At 38.2% G+C, this 27,634-nt stretch overlaps 1 protein-coding gene across 4 annotated transcripts in view; it reads left to right on the plus strand.

The window, feature by feature from the left end:
- The window catches only part of LOC131061665 (uncharacterized), a 93,862-nt gene that overhangs the window by 26,589 nt on the left and 39,639 nt on the right, over positions 1-27,634 (plus strand). For all 4 annotated transcript variants that reach the window (XM_057995479.1, XM_057995478.1, XM_057995476.1 and 1 more), the window contains exons 6-9: positions 15,263-15,355; positions 16,633-16,835; positions 16,955-17,045; positions 17,691-17,759. In XM_057995479.1, coding sequence (XP_057851462.1) covers positions 15,263-15,355; positions 16,633-16,835; positions 16,955-17,045; positions 17,691-17,759 — 456 coding nt within the window. The remainder of the gene's footprint in view (positions 1-15,262; positions 15,356-16,632; positions 16,836-16,954; positions 17,046-17,690; positions 17,760-27,634) is intronic.

A 27,634-nucleotide genomic window follows, 5' to 3' on the forward strand; every position in this document is an offset into this window, starting at 1 on the left:
GCCTTACGTACTTTCAAAGAAAGTTTGTCCGTGCTACTATCTTTCCAAATGAGGAAACAGGATTTTCCTAATACTAACAGATTTTCAAAAAAGATCAAAAGATAAGGGTTTCAAGGAAGAGATACTTAAACTAATCCTAAGAATGACTTAATGAAGATTGGCGTTGATAAGATTCTACCAATTTCAGTATCGCCAAAGGATTACAACTCCACTGGAATTGGTGCGATCTTCTAAGGGTATTCAACGATTTTCAAATCACCAAGGAGATAGATACTATCAGGGAGATACGTACCAATACTTCCAATGATAATTGAACTCTTAATCAATTTCAATGTTTCCAGTTGACCACACAAGGCGTTCTTACAATCAGTAAGAAGCTAGTGGTTTGGAATGTGAGTCTTATCAAAGATCAGGCACAACATTCGTCCTTCAAACTTAAAATCTAAATGCTATTTCTACTAAGAGTGATTCAAGAAGATAAACAACCATGAAGATAGCCACAAGGATTGCTTTGCTTGGGCTAGATTCTTCATCAAAAAGATAAACAAGCCTAGATAACCTAAGGAGAATAAAAAATTCATCAAGTCTTAATCAAGCCTTAACATTTCCTAAGCTAGCCTATAGCCTTTCACTAGAATTGCCTATTACAAGACATTTGGAAGACTAAAACAAGTTCACATAAATTAAGGGCATTTATAATCTAATTAATTAATTTCTAAGCCTTGAAATACATGAAAAATCCACCTTTAAGCTTTGGAATTAATTTAAAAAAATAAAAAATTATGCTTGAGCGCTCAATATTTCATTATTTTGCCTTTACAAGCAAGTCGGCCATCCTTCAAGAGGGGTTTTATTTTATTTTATTCCATATTTGCCAAGTCGGCCTTGAGGGAAATCAAGGTGAGTGCCCTATATAAGGGAGGTATATTTTGACAAATTCAAATCATTCATTCATTATCTCTCATGCGAACTTGAAGAGCAGATTTGGAGGTGCGAAATTGAGCTTGTTGAAGGCAAATTTCCAGAATTTGGAAGGTATTTGAAGGCTAGTGGAAGGTGAAATTCTTTTGAAGGCTGATTGAAGCATAATTCATCCAAAGGAGGACCTGAAATTCAGATCAAACGTCCTTGTCCAGCAAATTCTCATCTCCCTTCATTCATTTTTCAAGGTTGATAGCTTAAATTCAAGGAAGAGGTATGAAGAATCAGATTTTTGAAATTTTTATTCAAGATTTAGTTTGATTTTCCATAGTAATCCTTTGAAAAATCTAAGTCTTGTACAATCTGATTTTAATTTAATTTGAAAATTCATAATTCTTAGATTTATCATTATTTTCAAATTAATATTTGGTTATTTCCTTGAAAGGTCTCAAATCTCCTATAATGAAAATATTATGCTCAAACCCTAACTAACTTTAAGCTTTTGTGTAGGTATCAAATGACGACCCCCAAAGCCGGAGGATCTACTACTCGACAAGCTCTCATCAAGGAGGATCAAAGGAATGACGAATTGGAGACCAGGATGGTGTCCAAGTGGAGCAATATCGGAGACACCAACCTAGGAAACTTCAATGTGAAGAAGTTTCGGGAAGCGCCCTACATCGGCAAAGATTTTCGCTCCTGACCCTTCCAAAGGGTCCAGAGCGAAAATCTCTCTAAGAGACATTTCTTGCTTTATTTGGCCAAAACTTGATGTCCAAGGCATGATGAGATGAAGAATGAACATGATCTAGCCTTTGGGGATGTTTAGAAGTTGTGAAAATGAAGGATTCTAGCCAGGAAAGGAAATTTCGCTCCTGACCCTTCCAAAGGGTCAAGAGTGAAATTCCTTATAAACCTACTTTTTGACCTTTCTTGGACATGAAACCTTGTTCCTACAACAATGAAGGATGAAATCCTACCTTGCAAAGAAGTTTCGAGTTGAAAAAATGATGATTTTTGGTCAAGAATGAAAATTTCGCTCATGACCCTTCCAAAGGGTCTAGAACGAATTTTCTCAAAACCTCTTTTGCTATCAAGTTTTCTCTAGGTCAAGTGTGGGATAAGGTAAAATCAAGAGGAAGTTGCCCCTAAGAGTGACTTTGAGTTGCTAGAAACCATGAAAGATGAAGGAATTGAGCCTAGAAGTGATTTTCGCTCCTGACCCTTCCAAAGGGTCCAGAGCGAAAATCCTTAAAATCATCTTTTCTTCCAAATTTTGAGCAAAGCCAAGCTTGAACAAGGGTGTGAGAAGGCATTTGGATTGCCTTAGAGTAGATTTTGGTTGCCAAGAATGCAAATTTTGAAGCCTAGTGAGAATTTCGCTCCTGACCCTTCCAAAGGGTCCAAAGCAAAATTTCTAAGATGCCCCTTTTTCCTTGCAAGTCAAGACAAGATTTTGGTTTTTATACCCTAGAGAGGAGTGAGACAAGATGTTCTATGCCTTGGAGGAGATTTGAAGTTGAAAGGATGGCAAAATAGCCCTAAAAAGAGAAAATCGCTCCTGACCCTTCCAAAGGGTTCAGAGAGAAAATCATAAAATCTACTTATTCCTTTCAAATTTATGCTAAGCCATGCCTAGACCAAGGTAAAAGATGCCCTTGAGATTGCCTTTGAGTTGATGTTTGTCTCCAAAAGTGATGATTCTAGGCCAGAGGAGGAAAATCACTCCTGACCCTTCTAAAGGGTCCAGGGCGAAAATCCTAAAAACTCCTATTTTGCCTTGCAAAATCAAATCAAACTTGGATTGGGTGAAAGAAGAGAACTATTTCCTAGCCTTGTGAGGTGGATTGAAGTTGGAATGATGAAAAATGAGCTACAAACAAAGAAATTCGCTCCTGACCCTTCCAAAGGGTCCAGAGCGAAAAACCCTAAGTCACCTTTTCCTTCAAGATTTGAGTTAAACTAGGCCTAAACAAAGGTGAAAGAGACTATTTAGAATGCCTTGAAAGAATTATGACCTTCAAAAATGTGAATTTTGAGCTCAAGTGAGAATTTCGCTCCTGACCCTTCCAAAGGGTCCAGAGTGAAATTCTGGATAGGTCCTGTCCCTGGCTAGGTTGTTGAGCAAAATTGACCTTTTTCGCCTTGTGAGGATCAAACCAATGCTAGCAAGTTGAGAAGTGGATTCAAACTAAAGGAATTTTGATGAATTGAAGTGAAAGAGATTGGAAAATTGGCCTGAAGAGTGAATTTCACTCTTGACCATTCCAAAGGGTCGAGAGCGAAATTCCCAAAAATGCAGTGTTTCCTTCAAAATATTGCTGAGCCAAGTCAGTGGTTGAGATGAATAGACCCTGGAGATTGCCTTGGAAAAGGTCAATGATCAAGCAAAGGTGAATTTTGACCTAAAAAAGAGAAAATCGCTCCTGACCCTTCCAAAGGGTCCAAAGCGAAATGCCTATTTTCACCCAATTTACTCATGTGAAGAGCTAAAAAATTGAAATTCAAGACTTTGTTAGGCCAAAACAAGCGTAAGCTTGCCTTCCGGAGGATTTTGAAGTGAAGAAAATATGGTATTCATGGCCTAGTCAGGGAAATCGCTCCTGACCCTTCCAAAGGGTCCAGGGCGAAATCCTTGAGAACACCTATTATTCACCTTGTTTAGGCTAAGTTGAAGGCAAATTGCAAAATTTTGATGGCAAACCTAGGTTGTGAAGATTTTGATTCATGAAGCAAACAAGCCTAGATGAGAGTGATTCAAGAAGATAAACAACCATGAAGATAGCCACAAGGATTGCTTTACTTGGGCTAGATTCTTCATTTATCCCTTTCAAAACGACCTCAAGAGGCAAAGACAAGTTATTTCACTTCCATCCACATCATAACAAATCAAAAACTTGACCTTCTTCATTGCAAAAATAAGAGCTTTTGGAATTTCGCTTTGGACCCTTTGGAAGGGTCGGGAGCGAAATTTCCCTTTTGGTCCAAAATCCTTCATTTTCATATGCTTTCAAACCTTCAAAGGCAACAAGGATGTCTAACCTTCCTTCCAAGATACCCTGCAAATCAAAACTTAGCCAAACTCAGAAGGAAATGAGCTTTAAGAAGATTTTCACTCTGGACCCTTTGGAAGGGTTAGGAGCGAAAATATGATTCCAGGCTAGATTGCTCATTTTTCAAGCTTCAAACCACCTCACAAGGCAAAATTAGATCATTCTCCACATTAGGAACAAGGTTTCTAACCCATTCAAGGCAACAAACAAGGTTTATGATGAATTTCGCTCTGGACCCTTTGGAAGGGTCAGGTGCGAAATTTTCCTTTAGGCCTAAAATCTTGTTCTTCAAAATCAATCAACTCCATCTCTAGGCAAGAACATATCAGTTCGTCCTCAAACATGCCTTAGAAAACAAAACTTAGCCAAAACTGAGAAGAAAATGAAAGCAACAAGGATTTTCGCTCTAGACCCTTTGGAAGGGTCAGGAGCGAAAATCATATTCCTGGCTAGTTTCTTACCTTGGTTCACTCCATTCTCCATCAAACTTGATCAAATCAACTCCCCTGCTTCACAATCAAGACAAATCTCCATCCAATTTGGTCTAGGTAAGGTCGAATTGGGTTTTCAGGGCTAAAGGAAGGCAGGAAAGGGAGATTTCGCTCTGGACCCTTTGGAAGGGTCAGGAGCGAAAATCTCCTCCTAGACTGGCTTTCATCATTTCAAAGCCTAAAAACTCTCCTTCAAGGCAAAAATGTATCAACTTTCTCAATTATGCCTCAAAAGTCAACAATATTGGTCATATTCTTCCAAAACTCCTTCAATCATCATCAGGTGCATTTGTTCATCAATTTCTTAAATCACCACTTCGATCTCCTTCTGATCACTGACTTTGCTCAATCGACTCAGACTTGGAAGAAAACAAGACTCTGACAAGAAAACCATTAAACTAGACCTAACCTGACCTGAGACCTATTCACCCTCTTCTTCAATCTCACCATCCCGATTCTCCTGAAACGAAATACTTTATTAAGGCAAACTTAAGGTTCCAGGCAGACAAGTAATGACCTCCCAAAACTAGGCTAGACGCAACTTGAAAGAAACCCTAAAACGAGCTTTCAGAGATTGGCCCTAATCTAGCCAGCCCAGGCAACCACTCACTCACTCAAAACCAAACAAGCAAAGAGAAAAACTAACTAAGGGAAAGCAAAACCCTAAGAAAAAGAGGGGTGCCCATTCTGATGGGGCGATGTGTGAAATGGTCACAACATCTGGCGACACCACTAAGAATGTTCGTGAACATCTGAGAATCAATCCATCTTTAAAGAATACTCAGAGAATCTCCCTTAATAAATCAATGAGTTAAACAACACATACAAGAAGAGACTTTCATATTGAGACAGAGTACTAAGTCCATAGTTATCCATGTGTGTGCAATGAGTCAATTCCCCTCAACAAGACAATCATGATCTCCAGGTTCCCCTGTGATTAGCTACATAGTTTACCTGAACCTCAAAAGCATCCTGGATAGAGCCTTGCTGCCATTCAGACGTCTATAGTCCCGATGAGGTTATCGCTGCAAGCTCACGAACATTGCTCCATTGCCAGCTGGGCGTCCATAGCCCCGATGGAGTTATTCGTATATTCCCGTTAGCCAATTTTGGTATTTCTTTTTATTTCATCTTTTCTTGATTTTTCTCTTTCATTTCCTCATTTTTTTTATTCCATCAATTCCTTTGGCTCGCAAGCGGTGAAGCTTACTAGGGTTTGAGGATTGCGGTGGCGCTGAAGCCAGATTTTAGATTTTTCACCAATCACAGCTTAGCCTGAAAACCATAATGACTTGGAGATTATAAGTGTGAAAAGATATAATAACTGAAGGACACGAATATTTGAGTCCAATAAGCCAATCTTACTTCATTGCAAATACAGCCTGACTCAAAATTTTATCAAGAAAAACTTCTTCGTGCTTCTAAAAAAAAACTTCATGATTGACCAAATGAAACAGACAATTCAACGGGAGTCAGAGTGCTTCATCACAAAATCGCCCTTTTCAAATGGATACCCCTCAAAACAAGCAAACCAACCCAACCTAAGACACCAAGAAAACCACCTAAACTAAAACCTAAAACAAAACACACCACACACCAAACCAAACAAACCAAACTGAAAAGAAACTAGGCTAACTATATACAAAGGCAGACCTCCTGAACTTTAGGACTGGAAGTAATGCTTGAGATATCTCCCATTGACAGGTAATGGGACGTCTTCCCCAGTTAAGGTCTTCAATTTGAATGCATTTTCTCCTAGAATCTCAGAGATTTGATAAGGGCCTTTCCATAGTCTATCAAATTTATCATGCTCTCCCTTCTTTTCATGTGCTTTATCCCAGTATAAGACAAGATCTGAGATCCGGAACGCCTTGACTCTAGCCTGTCTATCGAACCATCTTTTGACAACTCCTTGATGTTTTGCAAAATTTTCCAAGGCTTGATCTCTCTTTTCCTCAAGATTGAGCAGTTGCGTTAATCGAGCTTGGACAACGTCGGTGTCCTCCATGTATTCTTGGATAAACCTTAAGTTTGGGATCCTAAGTTGCATAGGGAATACTGGGTCTTGACCATAAACTAGGAAGTAAGGTGAAATCCCTAACGCGTTCTTGGTCCTGATCCGATCTGCCCAAAGGACAAATCTTAGTTGGGTATGCCACTCTCTTGGACTTCTCTCCAGCAATTTCTTGATTACACTAAGTAGGTTTTTTGTTTTTCGACTCAGCTAACCCATTACCCTGAGGGTAATAATGGGATGAAAATTTAAGGGTTATACCGTACTCAAAGGCCCAATTTGAAAATCTCAATGATGTGAATGCCGAGCCATTGTCGCAAACCAATGCATAAAGACACCCAAATCTTGTAATAATGTTTTCCTCAAGGAATTTAATTACGGCCTCAGTAGTGCATACCTTGAGAGCTTGAGCCTCTGACCATCTGGTACAATAGTCAGTAGCAGTGATGATATACCTGTGCTGTGCCGAGGATGCAGGGTTGATGACACCAATAAAATCCATTCCCCATTTTGCAAATGGTCTTGCTTCGATCACTGGATTGAGTGGCATGGCAGGATTCTTCTCTCTGAAAGCCGCGACTTGGCAAGTGTGACAAGTCTTGACATGATCAAATGTATCTTTGAATAGTGTGGGCCAGTAATATCTTGCTCTCAGGATTTGATGAGCTGTGGCCAGGTTAGCACCATGTTCAAGTTGGCCATACATGTGCAAAATGGGGTTGGAATATGGGGAATGAATCACCTAGATTAGAGGGCTCATTTACCTTGCTTGGGGGTTGCTTGGTTCATGTGAACTTCCTTCAAACACTATTGCGTGGGGATTTTTTGAGTTTCATGGCATTGTGAGCTGTTTGTTGGTTTCCAGGGAGGCCGTATAGTTCTGTCATGAGCTATATCAGACTGTAGACTGCTGTTATTTTTGTTGGAGTGCTATGTAAACCTAGTTTTGCTATTGACGAAGTTATTGTCATTGGGTAAGCTGTTTGATGTGTGCATAACATTATTTTGGTGATTTTGGAGCATTGTTATAGTCATATCAGATCCTCTGCAGCTCTGTTACCAGCAGAAATCAAGTGTTGTAGACCTGCAACAGTTCTCTTTTTACTCTGCTGAGGTACCTTTGTGTTCGTTATCCATGTGGTTTGGCTTCATTTGGAATGATATATCTTTCCAAGTTCACATTACCTTCTGTCTCAGCTCTTTAAACAGCAGTGAACAGTGATATTTTGCATATTGTAATGTTTGGATGGTCATACCGCCAAAAACCTTTTCTTTCATGCATTTTGGATTGTAACCTTGGATGGTAGTATTGCCAGTGGGTTTATTGTGGTTATTGCTAATACTTACCCCACTGAATAAGTGGTTTGTTGTAATCGTCCACCACTGGACAATGGAAGGAACTTGCTTAACTTCTCAATATTTTTAAGCTTTCATGCTGAATAAGTGAATGTGCCCCTACGCTCTCCATTGGACAAGTGGAAGATGAATTTTAATTTCTGGTAATGCATATGCATCCCATTGAATAAGAAGTAGTATTGGCCAGCTTGCCTCCAAATGCTTTCTTGCAGCAGGATGGTTCCAGTTGATTTGTAATCCTGACACCGTATGCTCTTACCTTGCCCATTTTGAGATCTGGGTGATCGGAAAGTGGAAAGGAAGCTGTTATGCATAATATTTACAATTGAATGTAACATTTAAAAAAAAAATTAAGGGTGGTTACTGGTTATTACAATTTGAGTGATATTTTGTTCATTAGTACATATAATCGGTAGTTAAGACTTACTTTTGCATCTTTAAGTGTGCATGCAATATGCAAATGCAAATTCTTATATGCTCTTTTACTAATGCAATTAATAGTTATTGCAACAGAGAGATCAGAGAATGCCAGTTTGGGTTCGGGCACCGGTTTGGGTTCGAGAACCTGGTTCGCCGGTTTGGCAAAATTTCGAAAAGGGGTTTGGTTTTGTTAGTAGAAAAACAATGTGTATATATATATGGAGCCTTGAAGCATTAATTGAGATTAGAATGTCACATAGCATCATATAAACAACAAAACCACCATAAACTTGTTAGATCTTGTCTGTGATTTACAACTGAAGAAGTTTCGAATGTATACAAATCATATCAGACTACTGATAAGCGGGACTCTACAAAGGGACCATTGAACACCACTTAAGTGCCCACTATTATAAAGGGGCCCACTTTAGTATGCAGCTTGCTCCCAACCCTTTTTTCAGTAGAACCTTCAGCTACCCAGCCCTGACGCAAAATTCCGGGGGTGTGACTTACTAAAGTTAATTATAGTTTCAGGTTAGAACCAATTCTACGCCGCCTAATTAGTGTGATCAACTATAATCCATAACATAGCCTCTAATAAAGGCTAGGGTTGCCAATCTTTCCTCTTGACCGTTGGATCAATCATCATCATAGGAGGTAGAGAATATTCATTATTCTAATATATATATATATATTGTTCTCAACGGTTACTCTAGCAGGTGTATTAATTAGGAGAACAGCCCTCCCTTTGATTGATTGATCCACAGCTCCCATGTGTGATAGGGACTCACCCGGTGGAGATATGTCTCCAGCTTGGGCAGTAGCCAGCAAATGGGTGCCACTTCTCTTTGGGCAGAGAAGACATCCCTTTGCAGTAGCTGCCTCCTATCGGCCCCCTGCCCCCCCCTCGGAGGTCGATTCTTGTAGGGGCCTCTGCACTAGAGTTCCCACCCAACCAGGGGCATGGGCCCACCCCGCCCCTCCCACTTTCTCTTCATTCGTCTCTTAGAAGGATGGGGATCATGTTACGTAGAGAATCTGGCATTCCATTGCAATGCTGCCATATGAAAGTGGCGTGGGAATAAGAAGCTATTTGCAATTTAGCATATGTTTATTTTAGGAGAAAATTGGGACTCTAAATCTGTGTGGAGATCAGCTATTCTATCAAGATTCAGAAGTATTGTGTATATCTCAGATTGTAAGGTCTGATACAAGTTTAGGGATTTCTGTATTCAGTGAGTCCAACTGCTTAAGCGTGTAAATCATAAGTGAGCTCAAGAAACTGAATATTTCTGTTGTTGTTCATAAGCCGAGGATTGTAAATCAGAATGAGCCAGTGCATGTGTTTTTTTCTGTTGTGATTGAGCACTGCTCCAGTACACTGTATAAGCTTAACAAGTAAGAGGTCAGAACTCAATTGTTTGCTGCTCTGTTTTATCTTGCTTCACACAAACAAAATTTGAAAAAATCTATCAATAGTCTGTTGCTGTTCTTTATAATTTTAAGTCTTAAACATGCATGGTAACTTGCATATCTCTACAAACAAGAAACCCTCATTCTTATCAATTTTATAAAATTTTGCAAAACAAATAGTAAATTTGGGTGCCCAGGCATCCAAGTTCGCCCTAGACGGACCAACTCGCTCGGGCATGAACCCTGGTCGAACTCAAAGGTGAACCGGACCAGGACCCAAGCCCGAACCGAACCGGACCAGTACCAGGCCTTAAACCTGGCGAACCTTGCAACTTGGCTAATTATTATAATGATATAATAATAATATTGCATTTGTGTTCAATGCAAGCTAAGATGCAAACTAATTCTAGAATGCAATAGTAAATTCAAATCTAGAACTAGCATGCAAGCAAAATGATTTGCAATGATTTAATGTGAATGTTTTCAGAAAGCACTCCAAAGTTTCACAATTTGCCTACAACCAGTTGCTTCTCTGATTTAAATATGGGAAATCCTATAGAGATGTAGAACAAGGCTGATTGGGACCTGTCAGAGTTTGTAAGAAAAGGGATGCAACTTTGTAAAAGTTTTAATGGTAAAATAGTAGAGTTTGGCCTAGAGACTCAAAACACAAGTTAGGATTCAGAAATCAAGATTTGATTCTCAAATGAATGAAAAACTTGAAAAACTAGTTATGAAAAGATGTATAATAATTACATATCAAATGAAATTTTGGCACTCCTTGTCACTCCTCTTACACTTGCACTCACTCAAACTATCTCTTTTCACTTCTTCAATCACTCTTTTCTGAGTTTTCTCCTCTTCACCTATCTGTTAGGAAAAATCAGAAAAACAAATGTGAGAAAAAGAGAGGATTTGAGGGGGTAAAGCATAGAGGGCATGGATGGGGTCCACATCAAATTAGGGTTCTCGACCCTAACCCAAAAAGTGCAACAAAAAAATGAAATTTAAAAATAAAAGCACTTTTTTTTGACTTTTTTAAGGTTTGGCGATGGGAGATGCCCAGACATCTCCTAGGCGTTCGAGGGATGCCTGTGCATACCCGAGACATCCTGGATACGCCTGGCTGTTTCCCCGTTTCTAGATGTTCCGGCGGTGGTGACGGGATGGTGAGGGACGCACCATCCCTGTCCCACCTCCCATAGATGTCCCTGTCCTGGAAACGTGGGGCTTGGGGAAGGGGGGAGAATGCGTCCCTGTGGTTCACTGCTATTATTTGTCATGCCTTGCAAACGAGATTTTCTGATATTTTCTGATATTCAAGATGGTTAAATTAGAGACCAGCTATTCAATGCAATCAAAGATTTGAGAGGAATAACAATTTAAATGACATAATTCTAGGAAATAAAATTCTAAGTTGCATACAAAGCCACTACTTAGTGAATAAATGGTATCAATACAAAGTGTGACAAAGCTAATTTCAATTTACTCAAAGGAATTGCAAACACAATTAAACCAATTGAATAATTGTTTCTGTGGGATGTGTAGCGTTAAAACCCATTAAGAACTAGTAACTAATTGTTTTTGGATGATTAAATATGTGGAACCATGTGCATTCTTCACAAGGTGTTGGAAACTGGTGCAATGAAGGAAACATTTCGACGAATCAAACACATAAACTGATATTGTGAAAATGTGCATGCTACATTGATTTCTTACTGTAATTACATGTAATTGAGACCCTAGTTTTGCAAGTAGTGTTTGAAGGAATTCTGTTTACACATTGGCCTGTAATTGACAATGAGCCACATGCAAACTGATGATCAGGCAGACTGTTTTTGATTATGGAAAAACAGGTTTTGAGGGGACCCGAAACCTATGTTACCCCAAGTTTCCGGGACGGGGGGATAGGGGGACGAGTTTCCGGGACGGCAAATTTTTTTGCCAAATTTGGGGACGAGGGGGGACGGCAAAGGGGACGGCTATATAAAATATAGGGAAAATTTAAAATATATAGGAAAATTCTAAATGTTCATATGAAAACATGGATAAAGCATGCATCTATACATTATATTCATATGAAAACTTGGATATAGCATGTGTATGATACTATGAAAACATTTTAGAATGCAAACATCGAACATACAACATTATCAATAGACTCAATACTCAATATGCACTCATAATTCAGAATTTCAATTCATTCACATTGTCAATATGCATATCATAATAGATATTAAAGAAATAACATACATAATGGAGCCTAATCAGACTCGGAGGTTAAATTTTCACTACTTCCATCAGCGCAGTTTCCCCCTATATTTTTCGACGGGGGTTTGGGGGCAGCGCCCCCAAGTTGGGGTAAAAAATACTTTTGTTATTTTATATAGGCGTCGGGTGTTATTTTTCTATTGGCAAAAAACCCTTCATGAGATATTTCACTCCCTCAATTATGCAAAAAACATCATTAAAAAAAAAAAATGAAAATACGACTTTTTTTATTTTAATATTTTTCCCTAGCCCTAGATGTGGGGGATGTCTAGCCGTCCCCGAGACGGCTGGGACGTCCCCAATCCGTCCCCAGCCGTCCCCGGGACGTACGGACGTCCCTCACAGCTAGGGAAGCCGTCCCCCCATTTCGGGGACGTCCCCTCAAAATTCTGGCAATTTGGGGACGGGGGGGGGGAGACGTCCCCTGGCCATCCCCAAGTCCCCGAAACGTCCCCGGGACTGGGACAGGGGTTTTCAGGTAGGGCATGCGTCCCCGGGTTTCGTAGCCCGAAACCCCTTACAACAGGTTTTGGAGGGACCCGAAACCCTCAGATTTTACCAGGATCTGGAACCCAAAGAACAACTCTGCCAAAGAAAATTAACCAAGAAAACCAGCAGCCCAAACAAAGCTGAGCCGGTAAAAACCAGCAAAAGCCAGCAAACACCAGCAAACACCAGCAGGAAGAACCAGCCAAACACTTAAAAAATAATCAATATAAATCAAGTTGGCTACACCAGCTAGGCTAAAGATTCAAACTATGATGAGGGTTAGCATGCACCCTCAGCCAAACAACAGGGATGTTTCCGGCTCCCTTGACCTGAGACAGAGACTTAAGACAACAAAAATCATGACTAGCCCATAACCAAAAACAACCACAATCTGGACTGGGCCCTTGAAAACTATCAGCAACCAGCCAGATAAGAAAAGACAAGGAAAATAAAACAAGATTCTTAGAGATAAAGGGATTTTGAAAGGTTTCCCTAACCTTAAAACTAGCTTTTGAAATGGCTCCCAGAACCACTTCAAAGGGTTTTGAAGTGGTACCCTCAACCACCTTGAGCTGAAACAGAGGCCCGATCAGGGAAGCATCCATCCAACCAAGCTCCGCCGCACTCTCCACCTCAATAGGAGAAGACAGAAAATAGCTTGAGAGAAAAGATCCAGCAACCAAAAAATCACCAGCCTCAAGAGAAATGTCCTCCAAACCATGAGAGGAAGCACCAAAAAACCCCTTAACCACCCAAACACCAAGCAGCCACTCCACCTCCATAGGAGGGCACAACACCTCAAGAAGAGATCCATGGGACTGAGTAGTAAGAGAAAAAGCCCTCAAAAGGAAACCAATTGTGGAAGCACCGAGGGCCCACATAGAAGAAACGGGACCACCAAAAGTGTTACCAAACTCCAACAGCACAGAAACAACCCCCACCTCAATAGGGAGAGAACAAAGTTTCTTCAGAAGGAGAGACCACACCAACTGCAGCACAATACCAGAACAACCTCTGCCCAGTTGATCAGGCAGACTGTTGACATTTTCTTAGAATTATGTTTATGGTTTTTTGCTTCTAATAATAATAACCAGTAGTTAAAATGGCTGCACTGCACTGAATACCACTTACGATATATCAACTGAGATGACTTCATTCATTGCTCTGAATGGGACGAAATGCCAAGGATCAAGGCTTTCACTGGCACTAGTATCAAAGTTCCATCAGCTAAACTATCTGCTACAGTAGTGAAAGATAATTTGCATCCTTAAGCAAAACTTGGAATGCACTCCTAATCACATGAAACAAGCTGATTTGCAGTGAACAGAGGAAAAGCTTGAAGGAGGTTGGTTATTTGTAACTTGTAAGTCTTTAACCATGCAAGCAAACCTCATTAAAGCAGAGTGGTCAAACTTCAAGTAATTGACCAAGGTTTATGACCATAAGAAGATTCTATCTGCAGCTTATGTATTGAAGTTACCAAGATCAAGTCATGTCTATGATGTTTTTCATTTGTCACGAAAAGAAAAGAAGTATGCATTTTCGTGTTCCTCTTTTTGAAGCTTGTACAAGGAATTTGCTTTTTAGCCAGGTCACCAGGTAATTTTTTGGAGAATATTCACAGCTCAAGAACACGTAGTAAAAAGATAAATAATTGCAAGGCAGAAGCTTCTATGCTAAGCTGGAAGATGTTTTAACATTTTAATTATGCACCATAAAATCTACTGAGTGAGAAATGAGCTATTTTGGGAACATCAAATGGTCACGGATCTGCATCCATCTTTCTCTATGTTTTGAGGAAAATGCATTGCAAGTAGAGGGGATTCATAATGAAAATAGTATCTTTTAATTATTATGAACAAACGTTATCCACATCTCCAGTCAAAGCAAGGCATTTCTGATTAGTCACAGTTGTGGTAATATTTGGAATTTTTTGTATTTTCTTACAAAAGTTTAAAAATATTTTTTATGAACTATGGTCAATTTTTCCCTATTTTTTCTACCCTCTTTTTGTTATTTTATTATTTCCAATTAATCATTTAGTATCCTCGCTAATTAATTGCCATTCAAGGTTTTTGAAGTGTTAGATGTAAGAGAGAACTGTAGATGTTTATACGAGAGAACAATAGTTGTAGTTAATTGTAATTAACTTGGTGCAAAATCTGTTCATTTAGCTACTGGGTTCCTTTATCTATTTATTCTGTGTTACTGCACATTTCTTTTGTACTTTATTCAATTCCCGTAACAATTAAATTCATGTATATTGGTGAACTGGCTATCTAATATGTAGTAGTGTGAAATCCTTTTTCATTTTAAATAGGTCAGATGGAACAGTAGAGTTGGAAAGTAGTATATATAAGAATTAATGGCCTCCCTCTACATATTTAGCATGCGCTTTTCATGTTACCACTTGCCTTCAATTCTTTTAAAGACATCTAAAGTACACGTTATCTCATTTCCTTTTATATCACGGGTAATGCAAATATTTATCTTATCCTTGCTGTTACGCTTGGGAATGTATATTTTATTGTCTGATTGCATGATGATGGCAAACTCTACTGTAAGAAAACTGTCTATTTCAGCTTTTCTGTTGCCTTTCCTATATTGGCGTTTCTTACTGAAGGCCTGCCCCTGGCTTAAATGTTAAGTTAGCAGTGTAGCTGATAAGAAATTTGGCTTCTACAAAATAAAAAGTTTTCATTCTCAGTTGACTTGGGGGAACTCTTGGTCACTGTTGTCAACATAATTGTAATTTGTATTTAATCTTTTCCTTTGGGCCTGCTTTATTTGAAATTGTATTGTTGATACTTGAATTTGTCCATTTGTATTTCCAGCTCTTCCCAGGAAAACCACTTCAGCCTGGAGAGGATGGTGTTAAGTCTACAGTTATTAGTTCTGATATAAATATGACCGATGGCACAGAGAAGGTACCTTAGTTCCAGCAGGCATATTTTATTATTTACAAATATTAATCAATTAGTATTATTTTCTTATTAATTCTTATACTCAGAACATAGAAAGAGTCAAAGCTAAGCTCTGAATTTGAGTTTATTAACGTCTGACATTCTGTTGTTTAATTCCTTTGACCTTGGATTTACAGCATAACTAGATTGCATTTTACTGTCTATATGTTTCTCACTCTTCACTGCTATATCAAGGTAGAAGGTGAAATCAATTGCTAGTAAATGTGTTATGGCCCCAAAAAGACATAATAACATTATCTAATTGAAAAAGCAATGTAAGATGATCTCAACCCAGTATTCAGAGAGAGAGAGAGAGAGAGAGAGAGAGAGAGAGAGAGAGCTATAACTGGGCACCAAGAGCAGTGGATGTGATTTGTGTGTACTATCTTAATTCTTGAATCATTGTGACAGTCACAAAACCTCTACGTCTCCTCAGATGGGGATCCAATGGAGCAACTAAGATCACAGCAAACAGTGACATAAATATTTGATGCGGTTTGTGTGTAATATCTTAATCCTGGGATCCATCGTGATAGTCATAATGACCTCTAAGTCTCCTCTACAGATGGTCACACTATGCTTAGAGAAACACTACTTGAGGCTAGAGAGGGTAGTAAAAGGTCAAAACATCCTAATTGACATGGAGAGACTATGATAGCATTCTTGATGTGTTAATGAACCCTATATAGCTGACTTAAAGGAGGAATTTAAGAGGTATTTGTGTATACAAATACCATCAAATTTACATATCTGTTCATAGTCACAATCTGGCCTATTCATGTCATTTATTGTGCAGCACTAGCAGTCATATTGCAATCTTGTCAGAAAAGCATAATAGATAACAGGACGAACAGAGTAACACCATGGATATGTTGGTTGCTTCATAATGGTATCAATTTTAGATTTATGTTTTGGTAAGTTCTTAAACAGTTCATTGAGTTGTCTAGTTCTATATTTGTAGCAGCCAAAAAATATTATTTTATTCCCATTTTCCCTTGATTTAACAAATCTTGACTAACAATTATCTGGCTGTAATAATACAAAAGTTTAGCTGGGTACTGGATGAAGTCATATATGTAGTTTATATTAGTCAAGAAATCAATTGATGCACAAGCCTATAGTTGTTTTTAGGATTGTTCTTTCTTTAAAAGTCTTTGCATGCATCTACTTTGTATGAAAGTTCTTTATGCAATGTACCCCATGTTTTTTGATTGAAATCTCAAGCATGTTGATTTATCCAGATAGATAAAAATAAAAATGTAGAAAAGAAGGATAAGGAAAGTGAAAAGGGAAAGGAAAAGGATAAGAAGAAAGCCAAAGAAGAGAAAAAGAAGAATGAAGAAAAGGAACCAATTGAAAAGAAGGAAATAGAAGTCAGTATTTCAGTACTTGACATTAAAGTTGGTGTCATTCGCAAGGCTTGGAAACACCCATCAGCAGAGAGGTGAATGTGTAAATAATTAAGAAGCTATCGATTCTTGTCCATGTTTATTCAGAGAAATGCCATGAAACTTTGAAGTTTGTGACTCTTACTATTGAAGCTTTGTGTTTGACTTGTAACAGTTTGCTGGTTGAGGAAATAGATGTGGGAGAAGACAAGGTCAGGCAGGTTGTGAGTGGACTGGCAAAACATTATGGTGCAGATGAACTACTGGTATGTGGATAAACTCATAAGCAGTGGTGTGAAGAAATATTTCACTTGGTTTTCCTTTGTCTTTTTGCATCTCTTTGTGTTTGTTTCATGTGGATATAAAGAACCCTTGAAACTTCCTACATCATAATGGATCAATAGACCATCAGTTGTGTTTGCTTCCCATTTGTAAGGAGGGTAATAAGAAAATTCAAAATTGTGATCAGAGATGTTTTGTATTGGATGAGATGCCTGGATGATTGTGTAGTGATTTTATTGTGCTTCTATAAATTAATTTCCATTGTTTCTTTGTACTAGTCCATCCATTGGGGTTGCTTTCCATTTTTAAAGAGGGTGACAAAAAAACTGTTATCAGAGACATATTGTTTGGAATGGGATGTTTGGGTGATTGCATCTTGATCTTATTTTGGCTTCCCTGAGTAATTGTTATGCTCATTCTGAATAGTGTCTATTATTAATAGGAGCTTATTGCCAATGCCAATCGTTCCTCTAACTTGGTTTTCTGGTTTTTAGTTTTATGCTGTCCATACGACAATACCTACTTAAATACTTTCTACAAGTGAAGGTTAGAGTTTTTGCTGATGCATGTGAACACAGTTACCTAGGGATTGAGAGAAGCCTGATCATGCATTCCATTTTTTGTTGCAGAATCGTCGGGTACTTGTTATCACAAATGTAAAGCCAGGGAAGCTCAGGGATATGATGTCTGCAGGTTTGGTGAGTAATGATGTTTTTCTTGTTGTTGTTTTCATCTTTCATTATATGTACAGGCTAAGTAATTGTTTTCTTTCACATGACTATTTTCAAGCAGGTCATGTATGTTCTGAAAAGTTGAAAACTCACTGTGTTTTCTCCTTATGTTTATGACATGATGATTCCCTACCCTGTTTGAACTTATCATTTTGCCAATCGTTTCTTCTCTTTCCTTGGCTATTTTCAAAATTTGTTATATGAGACAGGATCTCAGAACCCTTTTTGAAAGTAACATATCAGAAAGTGGAATTTTTGCTTGCATTCCAGTTATCGAAAAGGACCTGGATTGTAAACTATTGCAGAAGCTTCAAGAAACAGTTTTTGTGGTCTCATTATTTCGATAAAAAATTGGTTAATTTTGCACAGATTCTGTCTGGCCTTAGTAGTAATAAACAGAAACAAGAAATATATGCAAATTGAGAGTTAGATGATGATTGACTTAAGATTTTCATAGAAAAGAAGAATCTTGTGAGTATGCTCTGCATGAAAACATGAAGTGTGAGCTAATTGAGATTTCTACAAGACCACTATTATGAGCTTACTCCATGGGTTTTTTCAGGTCATGTTGCCTTCAATATGGGTTTTTTATTTGTTTATCAATTTTGTTCTTCTAGTTCTAATGCAGAACTGTTTTGGTGTGGGATTCTTGTAATGTGTCCTTTGTAGACGTAAGCACCAAACAGGGACTCTAAGCCTATTTTAATTCCCAGAGGTTAATTGGGAGGAAAACGGAATAATTAATTAATTAAATTAAATTGTTTAAACTTCAAGTGACTTGCATTTAATTAATTATTTTATTTTTTAAAGTTGGACGTTAAATTAAAAAGTGACTTTATGAGGAGCCAAATATAAAAGTTGAATTGTTAAGTTGCTTAAGGCAGGAAAAGGAATAATATTTTATTATTCTCGGAGAAAGTGTATAAAGAGGAGAATAGTGAAGGAAATTTCATTCTTGGCAATTTCATTTCAAAATCTAGCTTGGAGACTGAGCAATTGTTCATCTTCTACCCTTGGACACAAATCCTATGGCAAAATTGGTTTTAAGGACGAAAACCTTCTTAGCCAATCTTCAAGGCGATTCATCCAGGATTCACAAGTGTGCATAATATTTGGAGGTTGAGAAGATTTATATCCGGGAGTTGAAAGATTATTTTCTTCAGTTGGACCATTCTTGGAGAGTTAGTTTAAAGATTATTTTAGATATTATTTGCAAGCAAATTTTAATTGATTTCATGGACAGGGTTTTGTGGAGAGGATTTTGGTATGGAGTTGGACGATGGAGTGAATTAGAATGGCAGATAAAGCCAGACTGCTCTATTTTGAAATATTGTTTATTTCCCAAGGCAAGTTGCATAAGGGAAAGAAAATCGTGACATAGAAAAATGGGCCAATGAAACATTTGGAACTATTGCTTGTTTAAGAAAGGACAGTGGAAATTAAAGGGATCATGGGACCCATCCACATACCTATCTGCAAAGCTGTTCAATTTATGGAGCGTGGGAATAAGGAGACGACTATAGTAGAAATCGCAGCTACATTTCTATGGTTTTAAAACCCCCATATAATCTATTGCTGCCCTTATTGGGTATTGTTCACTTTAACTTTCTGGTCACTTCATAGAGGTCATAACTTCTGTCAGAGGGGTCTGTAGGGTTCACAACAGTAGTTGGAAAGGTTTGGAATAACAATATCAAAATGGAAAAAATATTGGCATGAAAAAAAAGAAATTCAGCAAGTTGAAAGCAATAGCAGCCAACAAAGATTCAATGTATGGTAAAACTAAATATGGTGAATAATAGATATGCTTTTGTCAATTTGTAATTTCTATTCTGCAATTTTCCAAATTCCAATATGATAGTGATCAACAACGAGAATCTATTTGTTGCTGGCTTTTTTGTTTTCTTCACTACTAGAAGTTTTAAAAGTTGAGACCTTGAGATTATCAAGAAGGGCAATAAAGTGGATGTTGGTGATAATGTTTTCTGAGGATATTTTGAATTAAATTTTAAATTCATACAATACATAGTCATACCACCCAATTTTGAAGAGTCAATTGTTTTTCTTAGTTTATGGTTCTTTTTTTGGCATCAGGTTAGTATGCTGTATGAGCACGTGAATGGTCTCTGTTTGGTTAGCTGTTCAAACTTCTATATTTGCAAATTTTGTCTCCAATTACTGAAAATAAAAACAATTTTGTATTTCAGAAAAATCCTGAAAACATGAATGTAAATAAATAGATTACATGATAGAAACCTTTCAGTCAATTATATTTTAACCCTCACATTCTGGTTCTGATCTTCAAATTACAGGCCTAAGAAATAATTCATTAACTTACATTAATGTAAATTAGAGAGTTCACATGCCATTGCATATTATGTTCAGTTGCATTGGAACACAGCATAGCCTTAAATGACATAGATAAGGTTTTGGGGTCTGAGAGCTCCAATTTAATTTGGCTGTTATTCAAGGGAATTGACAGAGTATATGTTAAACTATGTTTGTGTTTTCCATGTTTTCTACATGCATTGAAGAAGAGGCAAAAAAATAGAATATATGCATTATATATTATTTTTTTAATGTTGTCTCTCTCTTTTGCTAGGTTCCCTTCCTACTTTTCTTAAAGAAAATGGCTTCTCTTCCTACTTTTCCTACAAGTAGAGCTGGTGGCAGAAAGAGGGACCCTTGTTGGAAACATGGGACACTAGGTGTAGTGCGAGGAGAGGTCATTTGTATCCAGTGCATTAGGCTTATGACTGCCCAAATATCACCTTGCAAAGATTGGTTGCCAAGATATTACACCACGTGACAAATGTCCTGAAGAGGCTTTAGGGGGCACAATAGCAATGCTTGAAGCATATGACCAAAAGCAAGTAACAAAAAGAGAATAATAGAGACAATGGCAGCCCCAATGGCAGATTTGAGTTCTATAAGGTCACATGGAGATGTGGGCACCCCTTCTTCCCTTAGGCCATAAATATGAGGATTCGAGAATTGTGGGCAGCCATATGGCAAACTTTTTTGTTCCATGTAACACTCCTGGTGCGCAACTTGGATTGCAAGGAACTGTGTGGAATAAAGAGTTGCAATATGAGGCAAAGTTGGCATTTGCTATATTTTGGTTCTACAATAATATTCCATTAAGTGTTGCTTCTATACCATATTGGGAGCATTTGGTTGCTACATTGATTGTGTTTGGTAGGTTCAAGGCTCCAAGTCGTTATGAGTAAGGTCCAAAACACTCATCGACTAGTGGAAGAGCAAAGGAGAATTTGGGAAAAGAGTGGCTGCACCATTCTATTGGATAGGTGGACAAATGGTAGGAATAGGACACTTGTCAACTTTCTAGATGCTTCAAGGAGACAATTAGTATTTTTAAGATCAATTGATGCCCACGATGAAGTGAAAAATGCAGACCTTGTGCAACATGTTGAATGAGGTGGTGATGGAAGTAGGAGTGTAGAATGTCATCCAATTTGTGATTGATAATGCAACTACATTTGTGGCAGTCAACAAACTTCTAATGGCTAGGAATCGACATTATTTTGGAGGCCATGTGTTGCCCATTGTCTTGACTTGCTCCTTGAGGACATAGGGAAATGAAGCTGGGTGAAGAATGTGGTTGAAGATGGAAGTAATATCACAAACTACATCTACAACCACACATGGGTCTTGAATCTTATGAGAGAGCACAATGATGGTAAGGATCTCATGCGATTGGGGGTCACATGCTTTGCTACCAATTTCCTCACCTTGTAGAGCATACTAACTACATTGCCCAACCTGAAGCGGATGTTTCTAAGTGAAAGATGGTTGGAGAGTCCTTAAGCTAAGAAGTCTGGAGCAAAGAATGTTGTGAAAGCCATTTTTGATGTTAGTTTTGCCAAATTGATGGAGGAGATCATCAATGTAAGTTTTCAAACTTTGATTGATGATTTATTATTTAATCTTTGAATATTGCAATCTGCTGATTTTGTTAATTTTTTTATATCTAGTTGTCAGAACCGTTGTTGAGGGTGCTACGAATGGTGGATGAGGATCAAAACCCCATGGGGTATCTATATGAGGCCATGGATAAGGCCAAAGAGGCGATTCCGCATTTGTATGGGTCAAACAAGACCAAATATGAACCCATATGGCACATAATTGATTGGAGGTGGAACCAACAACTCCACCAACATATTCATGCTGCTGCCCACTACTTGAACCACAAGTTTTTACACTCCTTGACATTAAGAGTAGATGCAGGGGTTAAAGTTGGAATGAAGACTTAATACTTGATTAGTTGTAGAACTTTAAGAAGGCCAAAGGGAGGGCCATTGTTTTCTTCACTTGATTGCAAATGTAGGATAGCCACCCTATAGCTAGGTAAAGAAATGTGTTTAATTTTGTTTTACTATTTATTTCACTCTTTAAGTTTATTAAAATTTTTACCAAGTTATAAATGGCATTTTTTATCCTTGCAGATTTGTGGTAGGGAGATTATGGTGCCACAATGCCTAATCTTCAAAAGCTTGCCATCTGCATATTATTGCAGCCTTGTAGTGCTTCTGGTTGTGAGTGCAATTGGAGTGTTTTTGAGGCCATTCACACAAAAAAGTGCAATAGGTTGACTCAACAACGCTTGAATGCCCTTGTCTATGTGTGGTGCAACCTTTGATTGCATGGAAAGGTGCAAAAATAGGGTTCACATGAAGCACTTGACTTGGATGACATTGATTCATATTTAGCAGATTGGATTGCTGTGCTTGATGATGTTGATGTTGATGTGGATCCATTTTTTTATTGATGATCACCTAATTGAGTTGGAGAGGAAAGCAATTGAATGGGATGCGGAAGTGGTATCATGGAGGAGGAGGAATGCGAGCTTGGTCATGCAACAAATGCGCTTGTTGAGGCATCTATCACTAGGGATGAGGCACCTGTAGAGACACCTATTGAGGATGTTGCAACTACTTCAACACCATCCACCTAGTGGCAATAGTCTTTTTTGAGCTTTATTCGTAGATGCAAATTTTGATTACAATTTTCCTTGATACCGAACCTTATCCATAATATGTATTCAAAGGTTGTAGTTGTTTTGTGGTCTGATCCATTGTTATGTATTAAACTCAATTTTATTCGGTTGTAGATGTTTTTTGGTCTATGCTATGTATTTAACTCAAACTTTTATTGATATATGATGGAAATTAGTATATGTTCTACAAATTTGTTGTATATGTGTGTTTTTTAAGAATATTTTAAGAAATTATATATTTTCAAATGTTTGATGAATTTGCCAAGTTATTGCCAATTATTTTCTTGAGTTTTTCGGCGAGTCTCGAGTTTTTCAACTATGGTTTGGCCATTTAGAGGTCAGAACACTTCTTGTTTATTAATTGATGATAGTAAACATTGAGTAAATCAAATATGTACCATTTACTTAAGTTTGCTTTATATATGCATTTTGTCAAACATTTATTTTTTTTACCACAAGGTAAGAACCTTTGGTGTTTTTTTTTCAACTTATGGCATTTAGGGGTGCACTGCGAGGTAGATGTGCGTGGATGCACTTGAATGCCGACCAAAGGAAAAATGCGCAGGAGTACATGGGGCAAGGGAAGCGCTAAGATAGGAAAACAAATGTTGAAAGGTGTGGGAACATTTTTTCCGACACCATATTCCTTTAGTAGGTAGATGCTAGAACAAAATGTAGGATTCTAAGACCCCGTCTCGTTGGAATCAACAAACACACTGCCTCAGGCCAAAAATGGAATGGGGGGTTTTGGTATAATGAAAACCTTAGGAGAGGAAGAAATAAGGAAGATCAGAGACCAAACACTAGCAAAGCCTTTGTGATTTCATCGAAATTAATCGGTCCAGTTGTGGATCGTTTGAAGGATCATGCTCTCATTGTTAAATGGTGCGGAAAGGAGGGACAAATAGCCAAGATTAGAGAATGATGGCTACACCAGTTTGAAGGCAAGCTATGTGTTCGATCTCTCTTGAATGAATTTTTATTGAAGGCAAGCTATGTGTTCGATCTCTCTATGTGTTTGATCAAATGCATAGACTTAGATTTAAAAATAGACATTCTTTGTAAGGATCCCTTGTTTTTTGAGGGTTCTAGTTTTCATAAAATGGATTGGGTACCCAATTTCAACCCTGTGCTCCATAAACTTAAAAAATGCCCATTGAGATCAATTTACGAGAGCTCTCGTCAGATTACTGGAATATGGAAGCCCTAATCAATATTGGGGATGCCTTGGGCACATTGATAGGCATAGACAAAGATTTCCTTAATGGGAAAGATGGATCCATTACTACAATACTTGTGTAGGTGGACATGGATTCCAGAGTATTGGAAGAATTAGAAATCATAACAGAATTTGGAAGATGGGTTCAAAAGGTCATTGTGGAGAAAATTCAAGTGATAGGCAAATGCCTTCGACGTAAAAATATGAAGGCAAGTAGTTTTGGGCAAGGCCCACACAAACAAGGGATGTGAGGATCCAAAGCCATCCAAATCAATTGAAATTTGTTTGTGGACATGAGGAACACCTTGCACACGGTGGGAATGAGACAAATGGTGAACCAAGTTGAGATTGAGATGGGAAAGGATAGAGGCAAATCACAATGGATAGAAGGAATAGAGGCAGGCTCCACAAAGAAGCAGAGGTTGATAGAAACCCTAGTTGCAAAGGATTGTGGACTGAAGGAGCCTGGATGCATCGCAGGAGGAAAGTGTGATGATGCCCTAGCAAGTGCTGGGGTTTAGGAGGATCATCCAGGTCAAGGATCTAATCCTGCTCAAAGAGACTCAAGGGCTCACAAAGGAATCCCCAATCCTGGAAGAACAAAACCCCCCCTGAGAACTTCTGATCAAAGCAAATGAAAACTTAGAGAAGGATACAGTTGGAGACTATCCTGAGATCCCTCAATGTGAGAAGGTCTCTTTGTTAGATGATCTGCATTTTTTGGAATCATAGAATGAAGAGGCCCATCCTTTCTCGATCTTAGAAGAACAAATATTGGAGGCATACAACTTAATGGATAACGTTATAGAGATCTAGGAGGAATGAAGAAGCCCATCCTTTCTTGATCTTATAAGATCAAATATTGGAGGCATACAACTTGATGGATAATGTTATAGAGATCCAAGAGGAACAGGGAGATAATGTACATTCTCTTAATTTGAACACTCCGCAATAATAGATCGCACAACTAGTAGACTTGGAGGATGAGGAGATGATAGAAAAAGAGCAGATTGCACCTTTTGGGGATCCCACTGATCTATTGTTGGATGGTCCTATGGAGGGTCTGGGGAGAAATTAGGAATCAGTTGGATTCTTGCAAAAAAAGTGAATCTAGACTGTGGGAAATAGTCAGCAAGGAAGAAAGTCTCATCAGGAAAAGAGGGCTTTAGATGGAGAGGCGAGAGGCTGGGCTAAAATCTCTTGGTTGCTTATATATGGGAAGGGAGCCCCCCTTACCCTGAGGCTATTAACGTGGAACGTTAGGGGCTGAAATGCCCCTCACAAACAATGCTTGGTCAAGTGGAGGTTAAAACATTTTTAAAAGGAGACAACTCTCATAGAGGAAACAAAAATGACAATGCTGATTTTGATATTTATTAAACAAAGCTAGGGATTTGGCATGGATATTTAGTATAGGCAACGAGGGCTTTCAGGTGTTTAGCTTTCCTATGGAACTCGCATATTGTTATCATAGATAATTGGCAGAGCGATCTAATTGGATTAGTGGCAAAGTTAGAAGTTTGGCTTTTGATCTTAACTTTGTCGTAATCAATATTTATGGTAAATTTGTCCTAATCAATATTTATGGGCCAAATTTATGCTTGAAGAAGGAATTGTGGAGAGAAGTGGAAATGTTCATCAATTCACTTAAGGACCTGAACGTCATTCTTGGTAGCGATTTCAATGCTATCCTTCATAGTGATGATAAGTTCGGGGGTGTTGGTAGGGAAAATCAGTCACAAAAAGATTTCAGTGAGTGGGCCAAATCCCCTTAAAAGAAAAACATGGGCGAACTTCATGTTTTGGCATACATGGGCGATCTTCATGTTGAACTTCACAAATCAGCATAGATGAGCGAACTTCAAGGATTAGCATAGATGAGCGAATTTACCCAAGACAAGATACAAGGCAGCTAATAGATCTTTTCGTAGAGCTAATTTGATACTTTAGCATGCCTAAGAGAGAACGATTTTGAATGATGAAAGACGAGTAAGAATTTAACTTCATGAACTAGAAGGAATGAGAAAACTTCATGTTTTAAGGTACACGAGCAAACTTCATGTTTTGAGGTACATGAGCGAACTTCATGTCTTGTAGATGGAAAGCGAACTTCATGAGAATGAGTTTGAGAGAGAATTTCATGTGATGACCTCCAAGAGTGAACTTCATATGCAAAGAAATAGTTATTTTGAGTTGAAAGCGAACTTCATAAACTGAGCAGGGGGAGCAAATTTCTTCTAGTAGTCTTCCCTAAGGGCAATTCATCATATTTGTATCAATGAATGGTGGAAAGGCTTATCATTGGAACCCATAAAATGAAGATAAATGAATGAAAGTGAGTTCCAAGGCAAGTTAAGGGTAATTTCATGAACATTAGAGGGTGGAGTGAACTTCAGGAGCTCCTCTCTAAGAGCAAAAAACAACTTCAAGTGCTCCTTGATGAAGGCGAACTCTCTCTAAATCCTCTTATCAAACCTACAAAACACATAAAATCAAGGGATATATCAAATTAAGAAGAACTATCAAAGTTATATATTATGTATTTGATATCATGTTTGTTTTGTTTTGTAGATGAGAGAGGATGGTGATTGCAAAGCAAAAGGAGAAAGATTGTAAGATCTACATCACCATGCAAGGAAGAAAACTTCGTTTACAAGCATAGAATGCCCAAGAGGAATCTCAACTCTTAGAGCACCAGGGAGTCACAGAGAAGGAGTTCCAAAGCAGAGAAGCAGTTGTGCCATCAAGAATTCGTTCCAAGGCAACACCAATACTTCAAAGAAAACCAAGATCTATACCTTGCACCTCCATGATTGAAGCCCTCAAGAGGATTGTTTTAGAAGAGTTAATCAAAGTTAGAAGATCATCATCATTACGGAAGCTGGATAACGTTGAGTATCAAGAAATATTCTTTCGTGATGATCTATCAAGCCTACAAGTACAAGTTAAAAGGTGGAATCCTAGTCATCATCCTAGTCACTATTCACCAATTTGAGGAGTTCCAGATCAGCACGCCTTGATTCAATGTACCCGACTCACCCATGATGGTACAAACTTTGAGGCACCCACCCTTATCATCTATTGGTCAAGCCAAAGTGTTGTAATTATTTCATTGGCCAAAATTGAGTTTGTTGTAACAAACCCTAGTTAGGGTTTTCATTGTAAAATCTCGGCCATTGATCTTTGTTATTGAATTGTATTGAGAGCACTATAAAAGGCTCAAATCTCTCATTTGTAAAGGTTAATAGTTAGCAAATAGAATAGTGAGTAGTGAATAGAGTAGTGAACAATGAATAGAAGACAAAATAGAAGTTAGAGTAGATTAGGAGAAGGAAGAATTGCTGTTATGACTTGTAAATGAGATACTCTTTTCATTGAAGTTGTGGTGAAATTTGTTATTTCAACAAGCCTCATGGTTCTACTTCTCATTTTGTTTTCATGTTAATTAGATTGGATGGAGGAAATTGTTGAATGTATTTATGTGGAATCCGTTTAGTCCATACCACTAGCCTCTTGCTGATTGTAAGTGTGCCTTGTGTGGTCAATTGGAATGATATGAGCTTAACTTTGAATCATTATACATCCATTGCTTATGCATTAACTTGA

The sequence above is a fragment of the Cryptomeria japonica genome, chromosome 7, assembly GCF_030272615.1.
Source record: "Cryptomeria japonica chromosome 7, Sugi_1.0, whole genome shotgun sequence".
NCBI lineage: Eukaryota > Viridiplantae > Streptophyta > Pinopsida > Cupressales > Cupressaceae > Cryptomeria > Cryptomeria japonica.